Source organism: Mustela nigripes, chromosome 3, assembly GCF_022355385.1.
Source record: "Mustela nigripes isolate SB6536 chromosome 3, MUSNIG.SB6536, whole genome shotgun sequence".
NCBI classification, from domain to species: domain Eukaryota; kingdom Metazoa; phylum Chordata; class Mammalia; order Carnivora; family Mustelidae; genus Mustela; species Mustela nigripes.
Genome location: NC_081559.1, coordinates 133,786,935 through 133,808,079, shown reverse-complemented (window position 1 = coordinate 133,808,079; position 21,145 = coordinate 133,786,935). Strand labels below are relative to the sequence as shown.

Here is a 21,145-nt window from a genome sequence, read left to right as displayed (position 1 = left end):
ATATCAAGTTCTTTAACTGCAAAGTTTGGGAATTATGTGTGTTTAGAACACCCTCGACAACTAGGACTTGGGCTTATACATAATATGTACTGAATAAATCTTGAACAATTGGCTGGTTAATTCTAGAAACTGCCCAAGTCTTATATACCCCAGGAAGCTTTCCTATGCTGTGGCTTTTATTAAACTTCTTTTCCTGTCCCGTTCCTAGCAGTTACTGTCTTTATAACTTACCTTGGCCCATGTTTGTAGATTTGTTTCATATGTATATGAAGTTTCTCCTATGGAGGCTTGTGATCTCTTAAAGGGGGGAAAGTCTGTGTTTCATGGATTTTTGTCTCCCAAACAGGTGAGAACATAATAGAAATTGGTTAAATAAATTTAAAAGCAAAGTAGCTGGTATAGTCTTACTACATTTCACTTTATTATTATTGACATTAATGATACAATGCTACTATTCTAGTCTTTTATGCAGACAAAATTAAATGATATAAAATACATAATACACTTCAACCATTTTAACCATTCACAAAATACTGAATGATTGAAACTATGTTACATGTATCTTTTACAAAGGAAAAATTGACTCCTATAATAACACACTCAGGTGAAATTTATCATTACATTTTGGATGTTATACAATGTTAAATATGAATATATTCAAGAGAATTATTATTTATAGAACAAGCTTCATATTTTACTATTTAAAATAGTAAAATTATAGTAAGATACTTTACTATTTAAAATAGTAAAATTATAGTAAAATACTTTACTATTTAAAATAGTAAAATGTAAATTATATTCAAATACATAAAGGAACTAACTCTCAACTGAATACTTATAAAAATATTTTTTAAGCAAAAGCTATGATCTACTCATTTACTTGGCAGTTACAAAAATATATATTCTTCTGAAACTCTAATAAATTTGCTTGAGGCATTAGATATTCAAATTTAAATGTGTCTTCTAAAGCATTTTACCAAGTTAGTATTCTTGATTTCATACAATATATATACTACAAGGTATTAGAATAGGTTTGCCTTACACATCATGTCATTTCAAGTAAAAGACACAAGCAACCACTAACTATAAAAGAGATACCGCAACGACTTTCTAATCAAACAGAGCCAATGCATCAACGAGGCCCACTGGCTGTGCCTCTTACAAAGTAAATTCTTGAACATATTTGTGGAGTGAATACATGAATGGAGGACATTTCTTCTGTTATCTGCATGCAAGTATCCAAAGTTTTCTATTTCTAGTAGAAATATCAATTGAAAATTCAGTAACTTTATTCTTCATCAGCTACTTCTTGGATGGCAAAGGTAGGTAAATTGGCTCCAGACTGAGTAGGACAGTACTGTCAGTGATCAGAAGATGGCCTACCAGGTGTGCTGACTGTGAATTTAGACAAATCTAATGTCTATAGAAGAAATATTTCATATATTGAACAACCCCATATTTCATCTCTTCACCAAAACAAGACATGAGAATCTAAGTAATTTCTATAATGTATGTCACAAAAACAAAAACTAGCAAATATATGTATATAGAAACATATACAGAGATACAGTATCTCTATATCTATCTATCTTGGTAGACTTCAGATATCTCTTCTCAATGAGAAAAGCAAGCTATCCTGAGTTAAGTAGGCCATGTGTCTATGGAACAATGAGAGAATGCATAGGCCATACTTCTACAATCTTCCATATCTTCAATGTGGCGATATGAATGCTGAGATCAATGTTAAAAGCAAAGGTTTGAAGCAGTAAAAAAAAATTTTAAACCAAAGACTAACTGTGATAACAATTACAGAAATTACAGCACCTAAGAAGACTGTGGCCACTATAAGTAAAAGGAATTAGTCTGAGCCCATTATTGGCTTAGACTCCTCTCATAACTTCCCCTACCTCTTCTGCCTCATGTAGGGTGAAAATTTTCTGAGGCTTATCACTAAAACTTCAAAAATCTGAGTGCATACAGAATATTTTTCTTAATCGAACTTTAGATAATTCTAAAGCATTTCAAAAGCTTTTGCCTTTATACTTCAGTAGAACAACTAACAACTCATTCAGCAAACTGGCAATTATGTATTTTTATGTGTACATGTGTTTATATATATATATATACATTAATGAAAAAACTACTATTGGCTGTAAGAAAGTAATTAAACTATAATTATAATTAAACTATAATTTAGTATATTAATTCACTTAAAAATAAGTCTTTAAGAATTAAACATAGTTTCTAAAAATTCAGAAGCAATTTAATCACATACAAAACATTAGTTTACATATTAGTAAATGCCACTAGTGAAGAAAATTTAAAAATAACCTGTGAAGTAAAATGACTTAGAGTAGGGTTATTTATTTTAAACTTCAATATTGTGGTTTTTTAAAATACAAATGAATAAAAATATGCCCTTTTAATCTGCCCTAAATCATGCTATGCAAGAAAAGATCCATATGAACTAATCAGGGAATACTTTAGTACTAAATACAAACACATCATTTTCAAATACATTAACTAAATGCTTTCATATCCCTAAATATTATTTTTTTCCTAAAAGTTGTATGTGCACAGAGGGTTGAAAATAGTTTTTCTTTCTTTTTAAAAATGTTTTATTTTTAAGTAATCTCTACACCCAAAGTGGGGTTTGAACTCATAGCCCAGAAGTCTAGAGTCAAATACTCTACAAGCTGAGCTAGCCAGGTGACCCCAAAAGAGTTTATTTTCTTAAATTAGTTAATATCCACTCAGGATTTTTTTTAACTATTCATTGTCTTGGCTTTTACAGCTAGTGCCAAGGATAATATCATTTCGTACTGAACTTAGTTAACTATCACAAAATTTAAATCGATAGAGTCAGAACCAGTATCATTACAATATCATATATATTATACTATCACAAGAAATTAGCCCATTTTAAAATTAAACATTGTTGGGGCAAGAAGAGTGACCACTGAATGCTTAGGAAATTTAAGCCACTCAATGAATGTGATTTAGAGAGACAGAAAATATTGTGAGACATCTAAGATTAGGATATTTGTTCATAAAATAAAGCTTACCTTCTAAATTCAACTTTTTATATCCAATATAATTAGAAGTCATACAGATATTCTTTTTCTTTCTTTTTTGTTAAACAGTAATGGAAATATATATAAAACTCTAGTCTCTTCAAATTACTCATTCTGTTAACATTTTATAAAGTTTGGTAATATTTAATATTAGATAACTATGCATGACCTTCCCTTTTAGGGGAAGAGAGGCAAATATCCAAACGCAGAACTCAGAAGAACTGTTAGTAGGCTTTAGCAATGTTTAAAGGAGTTACAGAGGAGTAGGTGAGTGGTTAAGGGGAGGAATATGTGAACATGTAGGTAAACCCATTCTAAAAACTCAAGGCTGGTTAAATGTCCAATGTTGCATGGAGGTACATTATGATATTCAAAAATTGTCTTTATTCATTCGTTCATTGGACATTTTTAAATTGTTATGACTGTTTTGGAATCACAGCAGATTTTATAGGATATATTTTTTCCAAATTTCAAAACATATCTAAAACTGTTATCTTCAGTGACGAGGAATCTATTTTTTCAGACTGCAACAGCATCCTCAAAACATGTATCCAAAATGGTAAATGTCTAAGAAATCCTATGATTTTCACATACTAAAAACCGCTTTCATGTTTCCATCCATTTTTCCCTCAATATAAAGTGCGTAACTTAATGGCAACATGTGTCACCTAACTCCAGCTTTATTAAGAACTAATTAGTACTATTCTTCTATTAGTAAGGAGGAGCTTAATGTATGAAGGAGGCAGTCTTGCTGGGTTTAAGTCCTGCTTCTACCACTTGTCAATCATGTGACTGACTTGGGAGAGTCACTGGGCTCTTCTTTGCTTTAGTTCCTCAACTGTGAAATGGGGTGATGTCGTTGTGACAATTAGTGAAGCAAGAACAAGATGGGGTAAAGCACTTGGAGGTATTGTCTGGCACATAATAATTGCTTGACTGTTAGCTATAGTTTTTATTATAATAAGAAAAAAATAACAGTGACTGATGATAATATAAATGACTACTAACTTTCAAGCATTTAGTAAGTACCAAGCACTCTGATAGATGGTACATTGCACCCTTAAAATATTAACCACATCTTATTATACAAAGATTAGATCCTTAAAGATATGCTAATTTATATATAACATAATAGCAGATAATTTATCCCATGAAACAGCAAAGTATGGCCAAAGTGTTTAAGTGACCTCTTCATCGTTCTACTGAGAAATAAGGCTTCCACGATGGTGATTAGAAAACAGTAATGACATTATGAACAACAGTTGATAGTTGATCGGTTTTGCTCCCTCCTTAGCCTTCATTGAATGTCATCAATTTTTCAATATGGGAAAATCACAAGATACTAATATCACGGGCCTTTGGGATCAGTTGTTAATAATATCCAGAATGTTAAATCCCTAGAAGATATACTTAATCTAGATATTTGTGTTAAGGTCCTATTTCCATTAAATGCAAAGTGTTCAACTTTTTCTTTGGAAACTTTGGAGTTTGTTTCTTTACTTCTCATTATATATATGGACTTAAGGCAAAAATCTTAAGTGCTTCTGTGACAAAGGACAATTTTTATCAGCTTGACCAGTATATGAATACCTCATAAACATGTAACACAGGAGTTTTGTTATTCAATACACAACTTCTAGCAGTGAAGTTTTTAATGATCATTTGAAACCATTATCAAATTTCATAAATTAAAATTCAATAATAGTCTGTATATACTTTAGTTATTAAAAGCATTTCACATACTAAATTAGTTTAAATCCATATAATTATCACAATCACAGTAAGGGCATTTTAATTGCTTTGAAAATTATAGATTCAAAACCAATATGACCATATTCCTTATGCTAAAAAACAATGTTATTTTATCAACATAGAGATGATAATCATTACACATACTTTAGAATGAAAATAGAACACACCTTGTGCTTCCACATGTTATCAAGGTCTCTAATAGTCCTTGATAAGTTCAACAAATAAAGCTTTATTTTCATCTGTTATACACATACCTTGATAGAGGAATTCTCAACATAGTATATTCTATTACGAGTCTCAGATCTCATATTAAAGCCTTCCTAAAAGTGAGAAATTTTAGGTATCTTTCTAAAATAAAGGTTGAATTTTTAAATGGGCTTAAGTTTCCTCCTTTACCCCTCCTATACCCTTCTAAACTTGTCTGGTCCCCACTGCTCCCCACCCGTGGCCATCGGGGGCACAGTCCCAGTGCACAAGGAAGTCATGCCATTACAGAGACCAGGGAGAGCACCAGACTACTGGAAAAATCCACAAGCACAAAGCAAACCTAGAAGGGGCTGGAAGAAAGTCTTGGTAAAGCTTCCATCTGCTCTTCTCTCTTTTACTGAGAAATAAACCCTTAGGAGAAAGAGTAGAACATGCTCTTCACCTCACACACATGAACTACTTTCTGTGACACAGGTGAGGGACTGAATCCCTATGACAGCACCCAGCCTCCACTTTCTGTAACATTTCTGTATAAGGATTTGGAAAGCATGTCCATGTTTCTTCAGTGAAAGGCTTCTTCAAGTGGAAATGTCCATGATTACACGATCCCATTTAGAGAAGATGGAAATAAACACAATCAAATAATTTTAATAAATGGGAAAGGAGGCACAATGGTTCATTGTTCAACTCTGATTTTTTTTTTAATCAATTCGAGGGATGAATTTTACCCTAAAAATAAACAGTGAGTGTCAAAACATACAGAGATGAGTTGGTGAAGCTTCAAATTGTCCAAATGACCTCCGATCTGTGGCCAGCACAAATATCCAAGTACAAGTCGAACACTGGTTAGTTACTCCATGGTGAAGGATTTAGAGGGAAAAAAAAAAAAAAGCTATTTCTTTATCTTTAATGGAGAATATGTAGCTAGCATGTCCTCTGCCTGGTTTGCAGAAGCTTCTGCTTGTCTGGTTCCTTGGAGATTCTCTTCATTCTTCACCCATGGGGGGAGGTGGCTCGCATAACTTGTAGAGCCTAGAAAAGGCATGGAAGAGTGTGACATGGGCCTGGCTTATCACCATTATCTGATATGTTTTTACCAGGAGGAAAAGGATACTGAAATGATTTCTTGGCCCAGAAATCATGATCATATTGTCTACTTTACTAAAGATCACATATGAATTAGCAAACTCCCAAACTTTGGTTCTATTATTCAGAAAACCCCAATGTGTCTTTGCTGCTCGAGATGACTAGCGATGGAGCAGTACTCCCTTCTCCACACCAGCTGCTTCTGGTCCAGGGCTGCCAACCCCGACTGCTCACCTTGCTGTCAGCAAAATCGATTCTCTCAATTCTAGGAGACGATATTATTATGATAATTACCATCGTGTCTATTATGATTCATTTGTAGCAAAGCAGCACCTGCTCAGAAGGGTCTGCTGATTTCCTGACCCATTTTCAAAAGCTGCTTCATTTTGTACCATGTCTTTGGTGCAGTCAGTTGTGAGTTGGGCTGATGTAGCAGAGTCCTGAGGAGTGACTCTCCCAGGCACCATTATCTGGTGTTTCCTGGGGAATACTTGCCCAGCTCTCCATCCTTCCTTTCATCTGTCAGCAGAATCAGGTGGAGATTCAAGAGGGTCGAGGCATCTAGTTGAGCTGGTGGAGATGCCTGGAAGTGCTCCTTCTTAGCATCTCATATCTCAGTGTCGGAGGTCACTGAGCATGAAGGCAAGAAGAGGGGGGGAACTGAACTAGGACTGTAGAAGTTCCAGAGTTCCCCATTCTTCCGAATGGTTGTATAATAGCTCCAGAAGGAAATTAAGGGGAACATAAATGCTACAGGACAGCCAGTAACCAGGCGGGGTAAACTCATTATTGAAGGTGTAGGCTGAGCGAAGATCCGGGGACTATGCTGGCTGGGTGTCCGACTACAGACACGTCCAGTCCTACAGTTCCGTGGGCATGCTGGCCCTGCTTCAGAGCTTCATCTGTGATCTAAATGTCCCAGGTACAGGTGTCAACTTTGCTCCTTTTAAAAAGTACTCCAAACTCAGGGGTAGCTATGGTGATAAACTTCTTTTATAGATTAAATTGGACAAAATTTACATGAGTTGTTGAAAAACTCAGCAAATTATGTTTCCTCTTCCTTCCCCACTTACTCCCATGCTAATTCTAAATCAAAGGGGGGAAAGGACCGAAAAAGGACAAATATTGAGTTAGAAACCTAGCTAACAAAATAAACTGTCCATGTTTGGAAACAACTAAGAAAAAGTAACTGCCTTTGGAGATTTGCAAAATGTATTTCAAGTCTGAAAGGTGCTTAATACTCTATACGTCACCTCCACAGAAGAAAATGAATACTGAAATAAGGACATCTCACATCAGAAGAGCTTTTTTCATCCTTCCCGGAGAAAATAATACATTAAATTGGGCTGATATAGTTCAAAGTTGCCTTTGCAGTTGAAAAATATGGTGTTGCTTCGAAATGCATTCCCAGCACTGGAATAATAGAATGATCGGAAAGTTCTTTTTCTCTTTAATTTCTATCCTTTCATTTCCCTGACAGCGCTGCCTAATGAGTGGAAAGGCAGTGGCCTTACTCAGGTAGAACAGAAACCGTAAGCTGGGTAGCGAATGTCCTACCCCCATGAGCTCTGGGCTGCACCATGACATTCCATTACCTTGCACTGCACGTTTCCACATAATGGAGCTAATGCCACTGGGTAGACAAGTCTTTGAAATGTCTGCCTTGCAAATTGGCAAAAAGGCTACTCCCTGTGATCACCTAATGAAATAATAGCTCTGGCTACTGTAGAGCTGGGCAGATTCAGCTTCTGTGAGGTTTCTTGGAAGTGACTCAGGGTTATTTGAGTTCAGACACATTTGTAATGGAAATTGTGGGGCTTGGGGAATTTAGAACAGGCAGATGAAGTTGGAAAGCAAAATGTAATAGTTAAGAGCTGGACTTTAACCCTGCACTGAGGCGTTTGTTTTTCTGGCAGCTATACCATTAGGTAATGGGAGGCCTGGTTTTGCCCAACATTTTAGGACACTTGTCCTATTCTCATTCCACTCATGCACACCAGGGCCCCTGCATGAAAAGGTTTGTTCCTGGCTCCACTTTCTTCTTTTCCTGTTTGGGCTCTGGTGCCATCTTAGAGTTGGATTTCCAGCCCAGTCCCCAACTGCCGGAAGTAGAACTTTCAAACTTCAATCTATAGATCATGCCCTTTACCTTTCTACACGGCATAAATAAAAGCTGTGTTAAGGGAGACTGCAAAGCAAATGCCTCTTTTGAAGGCTAGAGTGTCAATAATCATCTGTCCCAAGGCAATTCTCCCTATCTTACCGATGAGAAAACTGTCTCAGAGAAAATAAATAACCGGGCTAACTAAGGTCACAAACAGGAGCTGGGACTCAGAACTATGTTTTTCACTTGTAACCTCTATAGGATGCTGCTTCACAATTAAACAAATAAAGACAATCAAGCTATCATAGCACAGTAGTTTCGAGGTTTTGTGACATAATAGAAAATAAGACCAGTGTGCCATTACATCTAAAATGTAATATTTGGTCTTTGATGAAGATTAAGTTTATTCATCTGAAGATGCAACACATGACAGTGAGGGGGAAGAACATGGTTAGTACTGCCCACAGAGGCATCTCCCCGTAGGTGTCCCATTGATCCTCAGTCCCAGTATTAGTGAGATGAGCTCAGCCTCTTTGCCTTACACTTTGCTTCTTTTTCTCAGTGAATAGAACCATTTGCCCCTTGTCACCCAAATCAAAGATTTGGTTTTCATTCTAGAATCTTCCTTTTTCCTAACCTCCTTCATCCAATTAGTGTCAAAGACTATTAATTTTGTCTCCTAAATATCTCTTGAGCCATCCTCTCCTTTTCATCCTTAATACTATGATCATCTCCTCTCAAGCACCTGCTTTGTCTTAGCTGTCCTCAGATGGATCTTTTTTTTAAATTTTTTTTTATAAACATATAATATATTTTTATTCCCAGGGGTACAGGTCTGTGAATCGCCAGGTTTACACACTTCACAGCACTCACCAAAGCACATACCCTCCCCAATGTCCATAACCCCACCCCCCTTTTCCCAACCCCCCTCCCCGCAGCAACCCTCAGTTTGTTTTGTGAGATTAAGAGTCACTTATGGTTTGTCTCCCTCCCAATCCCATCTTGTTTCATTTATTCTTCTCCTACCCACTTAAACCCCCATGTTGCATCACCACTTCCTCATATCAGGGAGATCATATGATAGTTGTCTTTCTCCGCTTGACTTATTTCGCCAAGCATGATAAGCTCTAGCTCCCTCAGATGGATCTTCTTAATGGTGACAGAGATACATTTGAAATTTTAAATCTTCCAGACAGGAAAGTTGCATTTTAATGCCTCCCTATTGTTTTCAAGTGAAATCAGAGCTCTTCAGTATCTCACACATGTCTCTTCCTGATGCAGTCCTTGCCTGTGCCTCTAGACTCACCTTGCATCATTCTTAAATAACATTCAACCAGCAGTCACAGAGATTTGGGTGTAGTTCCCAGAGCAAGATGTGCTCTTCAGGCGTTGGTGTGATTGCATCATCTGTGGAGGACATCTATTCCATGCTGACTGGGCCAGGAACCCTCTGCAACCTCCCCTCTGTCTTTAGGCTGAGTTTTATGCCCCTTCTCTCTGTTTCTCATGGCAAGCTGTGCCTATGTCTGCCACAGTACTTTGGATACTGTCCTCATTTTATTCAGTTGTCTCTCTACTGCACCCCACTGACTTGTGGAAGGGACTAAGTCTCTATTTCTAGCTTTTAACACAGTGTCTGACATCTACAAACATATGGAAAAAAAAATCCAACATCTTGTTGACTGGGTGAATTTTAAGGAGTGAATGGGGAAAGGAAAACTATGGGAAAGATCAGTAAGGGATTTGAACCAAATATTATCTCAGGCAGAGATAGCAAACTCTATCTCCTCCATGAAGATATTTCCAGAAATATGACCCCAGACTTGTCTATGGGTGGCCTGTCCTTGAAAGCCAGATTTGTTCTTCAATTTGGTATCTTTGGGCAGGAATCCCAGTTCCCAGCTGGGTGGAATCTCTGGCCCTCTGGGCCCTCAGGAGTCTCTCCACACCCCCTCATCGTGTGCTTCTCACATTCTGCCTTTCCTTCCAGTTATGTTTTGCCCTCTCATCTCTTTACCTGAAATATCTTTGAGGGTTGGAACTGTTTCTATCTTGTGTTTATGTTCTCCACAGGGCATAGCAGAGTGCTATGCATCTCTCAAGTCCTCAATAAATATTTGTAGAATGAAAGAAAGAATAAATAGAATGAAATTTAAAAATTACTCTAGATTTCTGCCTTGGAATTATTACTCTCTTGTAAAAAATGTCAATTTTACAGTTGGCTTATTTTGTTGTGTTTCAGTTCAAGTATTTTAAAACACATCCCAATAAAGAAAAAAGTGAGTTCATCAGGTTCCTTTCTTGTATTCAGTTTGTGTACTGGCTTATTGATCAGGATGCTGAAGTCTTATCTTAACCCCCCTGTTTATTAGTGTTTATAAGCTCTAGCTAAGGAGACCTTGCTAAACCGTTCTCTTGTTTTGTTATTGGGATTTCAACACTTCACTGGGTCTGTTATCCAAATATATATGAATGCTCAAGGTGTTAGAGAGAGAATGACTATGTGAAATGATTCTTTAGCAATAAAGTCTTTCTAACCTAATCAACTATGAAAGATAACATTAACAAGACTGGAGGATTAGAGTCAGGAGTCAGCACTAAAAATAAACACAATTAGAACATGAGTGCTCCATCCATTTTCAGGGGGAAAATGTGTTTTCCCTTTCCAAAGTACTTCCACCACCCACATACTTTTTAGAATGAAATGTAACTTCATAAATGCTACAGTCATCATTCTCACTCTGGTAACTGCTTTGTAAATGGAAACAAAGAATGTCTTATCTGAGACAGTGCTTGGAAGAGCCTACTTTTTGTTAAAATGCCAATGTATAAAAACAATCAAATGTAAAAGAAATCATTTAATACTATCCCACTTCAAGATAGATGGCTGCCTACCCTAATGTCACCAGGGAAATGAAATTAACATTTTTATGATGGCTGTTCCCATGTTCATTTATTCTAAAGGTGGATTCGAGTCCTTTCTTTTGATGACATGTGAACTGTGAATATTTGTATGATCCCAAAGAAAAAGCTCATTCATTCATTTTTTCATTCATACATTCTTGAAATCAAATATTCAGTGTCTACTATATAGCACTATGATGAACAGGGAATAAAACCCAAAAAACATATTTCCTGCCTCCAAAGAATTCATATTTACGTTGGGTAAGGAGTCATGGAACAATATTTTGTAACACAATATGATAAGGGCTAAAACAGACCAATACCAGATGATAAGAGCACAAAGAGGGAGAAAATTCATCCAAGATGTTGAAGAGGAAAGAACATCTAAGCTGGGTTTTGTGCTTAAGAAGTTTTTCATACAGACATAGATGGGAGAAGCAATCATGCCCAAGGTAATGGCATGGGCAGGCATAGAAACAGAAATGAAAAATGGCATTGTGTTGGTTCACTACAGTTGGAATACAAATTTCAATAGCACCTGTGTGGACTTCTGTCTTTGAATTCATGATGGAATTTGCAAAACAGAATAATGTCAAGACTTCTACCTATTACCTCTAAGTTTGCTTCCCTTAAAGTTCTGAATTCAGAGATCATAGAGGCCTAGTCACATTTAGCCACAGAGTGTTTACAAGGCCAGTTTGCATGCTTACAATTGGGACTGCACTAGACAATGTGCTGGGACAGGTGCGTTAGCTGTAAATGATGCTGCTTGGGAAATGGTGGCCAGCCCTTTGCCAAAGAGCAGACCTGGGGAGTCACTTACCTTGGAGCAGATTGTGGGGTTCGGTCTCTGATTCCCAAATTCTTTGCTGTGTTCTGAACTCTTGCTCCCTGAAAGAAGCAGGGAAAGTAATTTTTTAGCTCTACATGGTATTAGTAATTATTTAACATACCGTTAACATTTGAGCCTAGAGTATTTCTTTTCTTTTTTTTTTTTTTTTTTTATTTTTATTTATTTATTTATTTATTTATTTATTTATTTATTTTATTTATTTATTTTATTTATTTATCAGAGAGAGAAGGGGGAGAAAGCGAGCACAGGCAGACAGAATGGCAGGCAGAGGCAGAGGGAGAAGCAGGCTCCCTGCTGAGCAAGGAGCCCGATGTGGGACTCGATCCCAGGACGCTGGGATCATGACCTGAGCCGAAGGCAGCTGCTTAACCAACTGAGCCACCCAGGCGTCCCTAGAGTATGTATTTCCACAGCATATTTAACACCAAGAGAAACTAGATGAAGCAGAAGAGAGAAATCATCATCTGAATATTTTCATAACTAACGCTTTTAGGAATCAAAATATGCTGATACATTGTTCCAAAGGATTGATACTTATTTCGGTAGCCATCCGAATCATTCAAAATATATTTAATCACAGCTTCCTGTTCATTATCTCAGCTAGGTCTTTATTCCTAGAAGTAAGCAGTATTTCAGAGGTTGAAGACAAGAAATGAGCAGGACACAAATATCTGCTGTGTTCCCACTTTCGTGGAACAGAAATCACAGTTCTATCACACTCATGCACCTGTTTTGTCCTTAGTTGAATAATTAGCTATTTTAAACTTCACGGTATTTATCAAGAAAACATTTCTTACATAGTGCTAAAGCAATTTCAGGACAAGCCATGGGCATATGGGTCTCTGAAATGTAAGAATTCTGCCTCAAAGTTTAAAGTTCAAAGACAATGGGATTCACAATCTCTCAAGTTCATGAATGAAGCTATCATCATTACTCAGTTCCTAACAAGAATCAGTTACTACATAGAACCAAACACCAGGGTTTGGGGCTGAGAAAAGATGAAAGAGAGTGGTTTAAAAAGAACTCTGAAACTCTCTCTCTCCTGCTACCAAATTTCTGAGCTGTGGGAAGGAGAGAAAGAAAAGGAGAAAAGGAAGAAAGCAAAACAAAACCTATTTTCTTAAGATGGACCCAGTAAAGAAAAGCAGAAAGGGAAAAGGGGTGGGGGTGGAAGAAAGACAAATGGAAAGGAAATTAGGAATCACAATTCAAATGTTAAAAAAATGAACTATTTTGTAGCATTTTTCAACTTAGAGAAAAGTTATAAAAGCAGAACAAAGAGTTTTCACTCTATAGCATGAAGACCAAAACCAGGGAATCAACGTTAGAACAATGCAGCGTCTTATTCAAATTTCACCATTTCCCACACGTGTGTCCCCTTCCTATTCCAGGATTCAATCGAGGATCCCCTACTGCATTTTGTTTTCTTGTCTCCTTGGTCCTCTGATCTACAGCACTTCCTCGGGTTCTCTTTGCCTTCCAAGACCTTAATATTTTTGATGAGTACTTAATATTTTTTATTTTGTAGGATGTTTCTCAATTTGGGTTTGTCAGATCTTTCCTCATGATTAGAGGACATGCACTTTGGGCAAGAAGTGATTTGGTGCCTTCTCAGAGCATGAAATCACTGACATTGACTATTATAGGATGGCTTTACCTCTTATCATTGGTGCCATTAATTTGGCACTTGGTTCAAGTGGTGTATGTCAGATTTTTCCACTGTACATCTTCTACTTCTCTTTTTGTAGTTAATAATTTGGAGAAGATACTATGAGACTATGCACATATATAGCTTCTCTTCAAACTTTGCTCACTGGCTTTAATCTCCATTGATGTATCTTGCTGCAACAATGATAATGTAGCATTTAGGAAGGAATGTTTCTATGGATAAGAGTCATCTGTTCTTCCCAAAGCCATTATCTATTTATTCAAGTATTTATTTAAATCAACATGAATTTATAAATATTTATTTTATTCTGAGTTAGTATCCAATATTTCTATTATTAATACTTTTTAAAATTCAAATTGTTGCAGATAGACCACTAGGAACTCCTTTAGGTGGCTTCTCATGTCCTACTGAAGGAATCACAATCATTTTTGAATGCTTGCTTATTTTTTGGTACCTCGGGATGTTCCAGGCTCATCTTCTCTGTCTCAGCTGGAAGTTAACCACTTCTCCAAGCATCCTTGGTTCTTTTTAATGGAGAATTATATTTGGAACCCAAGATCTGGACCCTGGGTATGTTCATTGCTACTACTGGCATGTAAGTGCTTCTAGGTCTTTGCAGTAGACAGGGCTAGGTGACTAGGGCAAGCATACTCAGATGTCTATAGTTATTTCTACATCTATGTATATCTGTGTGTGTGTGTGTCCATCAGTTCAAACTGCTACCTCTGATTCAATCCCATGCAACAGGGTTCATTCTGGATTACAGCCTTCTCCCTTTCCCTTTTGTAACTTTCTTTTCTGACAGTAAGAAATTTTATTCTCATTATTTACAATACATTTACTTATCTATCTGAGCCTAATATACTTATAAATTAGTTTTAGAATTTTTGAATCATATCCTTGTGAGAAATAGGTTTACTATAGTATTTATATATGATTGCTTTTGTCTTTGGTTCCATAATATTCCATTAAATAATCTAATGAAAGACTTTTACTTTCTTAAAAGGTTGCAAATAAATTGATGCTTATCATGCTGAACAATTACTGGCATATTCCAAAATGAATTCAACTCTATAATTCATCATATACTCAACATGCCAGATACTTGCACTTAAAAAAAAAAAAGATTTATTTATTTATTTGACAGAAAAAGAGAGGGGTGGTGAGAGTGGGTGCATGCACAGAGGGATAGAGGGAGAGGGAGAGAGAAACTTAAGCAGACACCAGGCTGAGCACAAAGCCTGATGCGGGGCTCAATCTCATGACCCTGAGATCATGACCTAAGCTGAAACGAAGAGTTGGATGCTTAAGTGACTGCACCACCCAGGTGCCCTGATACTTTCACTTTTACACCCATGCTCATGCTCATGTTGCTCCCTCTTCCTAAATACCCTCTCTCTCCTGTTTCCTACCTGTCCACATCACATTCATCCCCGCAGGCTCAAATCAAATACCATCTTGGGCAGTAATTAATTGGTTCTTCATTGTGTCAGGTACTATTCTAAGTACATGGAGTGTATTGCTTTATTTAATCCTCACACCACTATGATGTAAGTGCTATTATTATCTTTGTTTTAATAATGAGGAAACTAAGTAAGAGCGAGGCTTGGAATCTTGTCCCATACGATATAGACAGTAAACACTGGAGCTTGGACTAAAACTGAAGTTGTTTAAACTCAAGACTCCATGCTATTAAGCCACTATCATATTATAACTTGTGGCATGAAGGCTTTTTCCTGATTATCTTAGTTAAAACTAATTCATTGCTCACATGTCATTTTGCATTTACCCTCTGCTAGGAACTATTCTAGGAAACCTGTGACGCCAGAACAAATATACTCAGTGTCCTAGCCATTGAGGGGCTCACAGTCTAGCCACTCATTTATTCCTGTTTTCTGGCCTAAAACACTGAAGTCGAATTCCACTTGTCTGTTGGTGCCTGTGTCATGATGATTTGCCCCCATGTGGCCACCATGAGATAAGGCAAGAATCACATCTTCCTTAGTCTGTTACTGGTGCCCAATATAATGCCCTGATATTGTAGGTAAAGAGACAGAATTCTTTGAAATTCCAGTTTTATTAAAAAGGTCAAAACATTTTTGAGATTGGCTTCCACCAAATAATACTTGGAATGTATAATTTGTAGTATAGAAAGCTTTGTCTCTAATATCAATGAGAACTTTTCCCTCAAGCCTTTTATTAATGAGATCCGTTGGTTATGTAAAAGTGCTGCCTAGGATTATGACAATCGTTATCAAAAAGGGGCATGGGACCCCGCCTGCTATCTTTTAGCTTTCCTTACAATAACTCAACCAGGGCATTCAACAAATCTATGAAAAGGACACATACAAAATCTGTACATGAAAATAATATTGCAGTCAGAAGAAGAAATCATGCTAAAGAGCTTCTTCTTCCTAAAAAGGAAACTAAAGATCTTAGAGAATCTTATTCATTAACCTAGAAAATATCCCAACCATTCAGTGTCCAGAGATTTATATCTAAATGGCTGAAAGGCAAAGGGAACAGAAAAGTTAGATCTTTGATTCCCACAAGTGTTCTAACTACTCAGATTACATGCAGGGAAAAGATGGCTTGCTGAGTGGATCCCAACTGCTATTCCCATTGCCTGTACCAGCTAAACCCTTGGGAGAAGATGAGCAACAGAGGGAACACTGCAAAAATCTTTCTGTGCACCAGGTTAGCCTGGTTTCTCCATCGAGAGGGGCCCCAGGCTCTCTGATCCTTCATGAAGAAGTCAGAAATCAGTTCTTTGTCTCCAAGCCACTTGGAGCAGAGAAACATGTCACAAAGGAGAGAAGCTATCTATTCTGAATGTATTTATTATAAAAATATGGACGGGGGAAGAAGTGATAAACACTGAAAATCAGGGAAGTTTAGAAATCAACCAGGATTTGATAAGAAACTTCCTAACTTTTCAGTTGCCTTAAGTTATATTTTATAAACATATAATAATATATACGAATAATATATGTAAATATCTTATGTACATTGTATCCTCAGAAGGGTTTGCACCAGTTAAACAAGTCATTAAGGCTTACAAATGATTTTTACTTTCCCTCTCTATTTTATCTATCTCTGTTTTCAGTTGTGAGAACTTAAAGGTTTTGATTATTAGCATGAATGTATATCTAGCCAATCCGTCATTACTCCTGTACTAGATTATTCTAAAACAGGCTAATACCAGTCTCTTAGTCTTGCCATAAACCATGATTTTTGAGATGGTTCCTTCAAGTCTTATTGTAAACTTACTCTAATGGAAATAGAATGAAACAATGCTTAGTCTCTTTATGTATTTTTGGCATTCCAAACCCAACCTGATAGGGATAATTACAAGTTTACCTTGATCTACTTTTTTTAAAACCAAATTTGTATATCCACCCAAAAAAATCCTTCCAAAATCTGCTGGCCTTTGTATCTGCATTTGCCCTTTCCCAGCTGAACCACCGTGTGTCCTGTGCTTCTTGTGGATCTAACATTTACTTAGCAAATTCCTCTTGGACCTTGTGAGATCTTGGTTTTCAGTCTCTAGCTTCAGGGTTCCTAGCTGGGAACCTGAAGCCTGAAGCTACAATGTATCTCCACTTGTTGCACCTTATTTCTGAATTGCAGACCCTAAACTGGTACTGGCCTCATGACTGTTTCCATGGATTTCTTTTTCTTTCTTTCTTTCCATTCTGTATTATAATCTTGGGAGCAAACCCACAGGAAGTTATCTGTTTGTGTAAGAGTTATACACTAAGTACTGAGTAAATAAAGCAGTTTTAACTACAAAAGCATATCTTAAAAACGAAGTTACTTAGGGTGCCTGGGTGGCACAGTTTGTTAAGCATCTCTTGGTTTCATCTCAGGTCCTGATCTCAGGGTTGTGGGATGGGCTTTGAGTTGAACTGGGCTTGAGCTCAGCCGGGAGTCTGCCTGAGACTCTCTCTCTCTCTCCTTTCCCTCTGCTCCTCCCCCCATGTGTGCCCATGCTCTCTCTCCTTCTCGAAAATAAATAAATCTTTAAAAACAAACAAACAAAGTCACTCACTATCACTGGGCAATTCAAACCAAGTGAGTAAGTAGAGATTTGTTAAATTAATTTCTGTGGTAACCTGAGAAAAATGTGACAGAAGAAAATATAAAATTGATCTTTTCTGACTTCTTTTGCTTTTCTACCAAGTTGTGTTTTTCTATTAGATTAAATACATTTTCCTAATAATCAACACATTGGAGGTTAGTGTATTTTTCTTATCTTTTAAAAGAATTTTATGAGTTAAAAACCAAACTGTCATATCTCAAATACCACTGGGTATTAGGCCAAAGGTTCATTCTCTTGATAAGAGAGTATATTCTCACCTATAAATACTTCAGTGACCTAAAGACATTCCTAAAATTGCTATTCATCCTCTAAAGCAAAATCTAAGGTATGTGTTTTATCTTCAGAATAGTGCACAAGTTTCTTAGCATGGCTTGGCATTCCCTCTGGGAGCTCCAGGAGCAAGCAGGGTCCTCAATTCTTTCCTCTTCCTTGTCTCCACCCTCTTCCTCAATGTATTTCCAGAGCCTTAGTAAATCACCCGCAAAGCCCCGAAAGTGCCATGCATCCCTTGACTTCATCCTTTACATAAACCCCAAATCCACTCCTGCCCGATACGCCTGATCAACCCCTTTCCTCCTTCAGGTTACCTCTTCAGACATCTCTTTTTGCAGCTTGGCTACATTTCTTGGAGAACCTTCATATAGATGTCTGTACTGCCTTCATCTCTGGGAGTGTTTCTTGTCCATACTTACCCTCTGAGCCTGGAAAAATGTCCCTCAAATCCAGGCACCCTTGAGACATCTGATAAATGCTGATTATTCTGACAAAAATTGATAAATCCTGATTAAAAGGTAGTTTCAAATCCAGGTCCTGTAAAACAGTCCCTATACAGTGCATGAGACTTACCTGCTTCCGCATCACATCAGTGGCCTGCATGATGTAGCGGGGAGGCAGCCCGTGGCTTCGGGCCAGAATGATGGCCTGCTCCAGGGTCACGCTCAGAGTGCACCTGTGTGCAAAAGCAAAAGCGAGTCAAATGCCTCGGGCTCCCATTAAGCACTTCAAGACAGTTTGGGTTACTAAATGAAGAGGGATAGAATATACTCCTCCTACTCTGTTTCCTCAGAGAGTTACTCATTTTTCTTTGGGTATCCCCCCCAGGTAGTCATAAGTTTACATGTTAATAAATCTCTGCTTTTCTCTTATTAATCTGTTTTTTTACTATTAGGGTTTCAGCTAAGAACTCAGAAGGATAGAGAGAAACTTAATTTCCCTCCCCTACCCTAACTGCATAATCAAAAAGCGCCAGCCAAAATGGAAGCGGCTAGACAATGAACCATAGATTTTTCTACACAGAACACCTGTTTTTGTTTTGGTTTTAAGCAGGCTCCACGCTCAGCGTGGAGCCCAATGTAGGGCTTGAACTCATGATCCTGAGATCAAGACCCTGATCTGAGTACAAGAGTCGGTTGTTCAACTGACTGAGCCACTCAGGGGTCCCTAGAACATCTGTTTAAAAAGAGTTTATAGAGCTCGATGATGGAGGTCCTAAATTAACTATTTAAATCTAACAAATTTATAATGAACTATGTTTATGAAAACGTTTATATACATACAGTTAAACAGAATTATAATAAAATCTATTATCAGATATTATTCTTTACTGGTGTTTCATGTAATTTAAAAGAAGAGACTTCTTAATATTTTTCATACATGTCTGAATGATAGTTAATAGATCTATACCCATTTACGCCTAATAACTTAGAAAAATAAACAGTGAAATTAATATTCACTATGATCAAAATTGATATTTTAAGGGATACCTGGGTGGCTCAGTAGGTTAAGCATCTGCCTTCAGCTCAAGTCATGATCCCAGGGTCCTGGGATGGAGTTCCTTATCAGCCTCCTTGATAAGCAGGGAGTCTACTCCTCTCTCTGCTTCTGCCTGCCCCCCCCCCCCCCAGCTTGTGTTCACTCTCTCTCTCTCTCTCTCTCTCTGACAAAGGAATAAATGAAAAAATAAAATCTTAAAAAAAAAAAAAGAATTGGTATTTTAAAAAGAATGCTTCCTGGGCCTAATCTAAAAGACTGTAAAAATTTTAAAAGGAACTTTTAATTAATAAAACAGGAATGTGATGCCCAGAGCAACCTTGAGAAAATTCAGAATTCAACCCCTGAATTCACATTGGTGAGCCTTCATCCTTTGCCTTCCCTTTCAAGGCATTTCCTTTATGTCCTTCCACATTTTTTTTTTTTTCTCTTTGGCAGTTCTTAGATCCTATTTATTTGCTAACATTACCAGGTGCTCGTCTTTGAATTGCTTTTTAGGGACCCTTTACATACATTTCACTAAAATGTTCATTACTTTTTGATGTTTTGTGTAAAATTCATATGAGCAGATTTTGTTATATTTTACTTTTCCATTTATTGGTATTTTTTTTAATATAATTTTTTTTATTTTTTATAAACATATATTTTTATCCCCAGGGGTACAGGTCTGTGAATCACCAGGTTTACACACTTCACAGCACTCACCAAAACACACACCCTCCCCAATGTCCACAATACCACCCCCTTCTCCCAAACCCCCTCCCCCCAGCAACCCTCAGTCTGCCTTGTGAGATTAAGAGTCACTTATGGTTTGTCTCCCTCCCAATCCCATCTTCTTTCATTTATTCTTCTCGTACCCACTTAAGCCCCCCATTTATGGGTATTTTGATTGTCTTTTTTCCTGTTTCTGCATTTACCTACCTGTAGTTTGGTGTTTTTTTTACACATGAATTTATCCAGGTCTGTCCAGTTTTTTCTTGCAAACGAAAGGTCTGGAGACCTTCTACATGAGGAATAGCTAACTCACCTATCCTGGGTTAGGTAGTTGGACTACAGAAGTCCAACACGCTTGCCACATTTTGATACTGATGAGTTAAGAAAAAGAGGGTAAGGGGCTTTAAACATTCCTGCTTAAATTTTGGAAAGACCCTGACAATGTGTAATTGTATTATTATGCATCATTGGAATCTAAGGAGAAACCTGTTAAGTTTCATTGGCTATTATTCATAGACCTGACAAGCATTAACATGACACAAAACTCCTTAAAAAGCATTAGTAAAACATAGTCAGATGTGCTGAATGTTACAATTAGCTTTTGGTAGTAGGTGATATTTACAAATATTTAGCGTTTGAGTCTGATAACAATAGATACTTGTCGTTTTACATGCTCTCACATGCCTGAGAGAGCCAAGGAGTACAGTTGACAGTTCACGCTGAAAAAATCAATTTTTCACAAAGCATTTAATTGTCAGCTTACTTGACAGACCATAACCTTTTTTTCCTCCTTACTGTCTCCTCTACTCCAATTTTAGGTCTTTATTGATTCTAACATTTTAATCAATAACCCTCATTACACTGACTGAACGACACTAGGAAAAAAATCTTTATCTTTTTTTTTTAATCT

General features: G+C 37.1%; 1 protein-coding gene across 1 annotated transcript in view; it reads right to left on the bottom strand.

Annotated features, from left to right (window-relative positions):
* Positions 1 to 397: 397 nt before the first annotated feature.
* The window catches only part of PREX2 (phosphatidylinositol-3,4,5-trisphosphate dependent Rac exchange factor 2), a 187,643-nt gene continuing 166,895 nt past the window's right edge, over positions 398 to 21,145 (bottom strand). The window contains exons 29-31 of the mRNA XM_059395513.1: positions 18,598 to 18,700; positions 11,951 to 12,018; positions 398 to 6,065 (exon numbers count right to left, since the gene is read on the bottom strand). Coding sequence (XP_059251496.1) covers positions 6,020 to 6,065; positions 11,951 to 12,018; positions 18,598 to 18,700 — 217 coding nt within the window. The 3' untranslated portion in view covers positions 398 to 6,019. The remainder of the gene's footprint in view (positions 6,066 to 11,950; positions 12,019 to 18,597; positions 18,701 to 21,145) is intronic.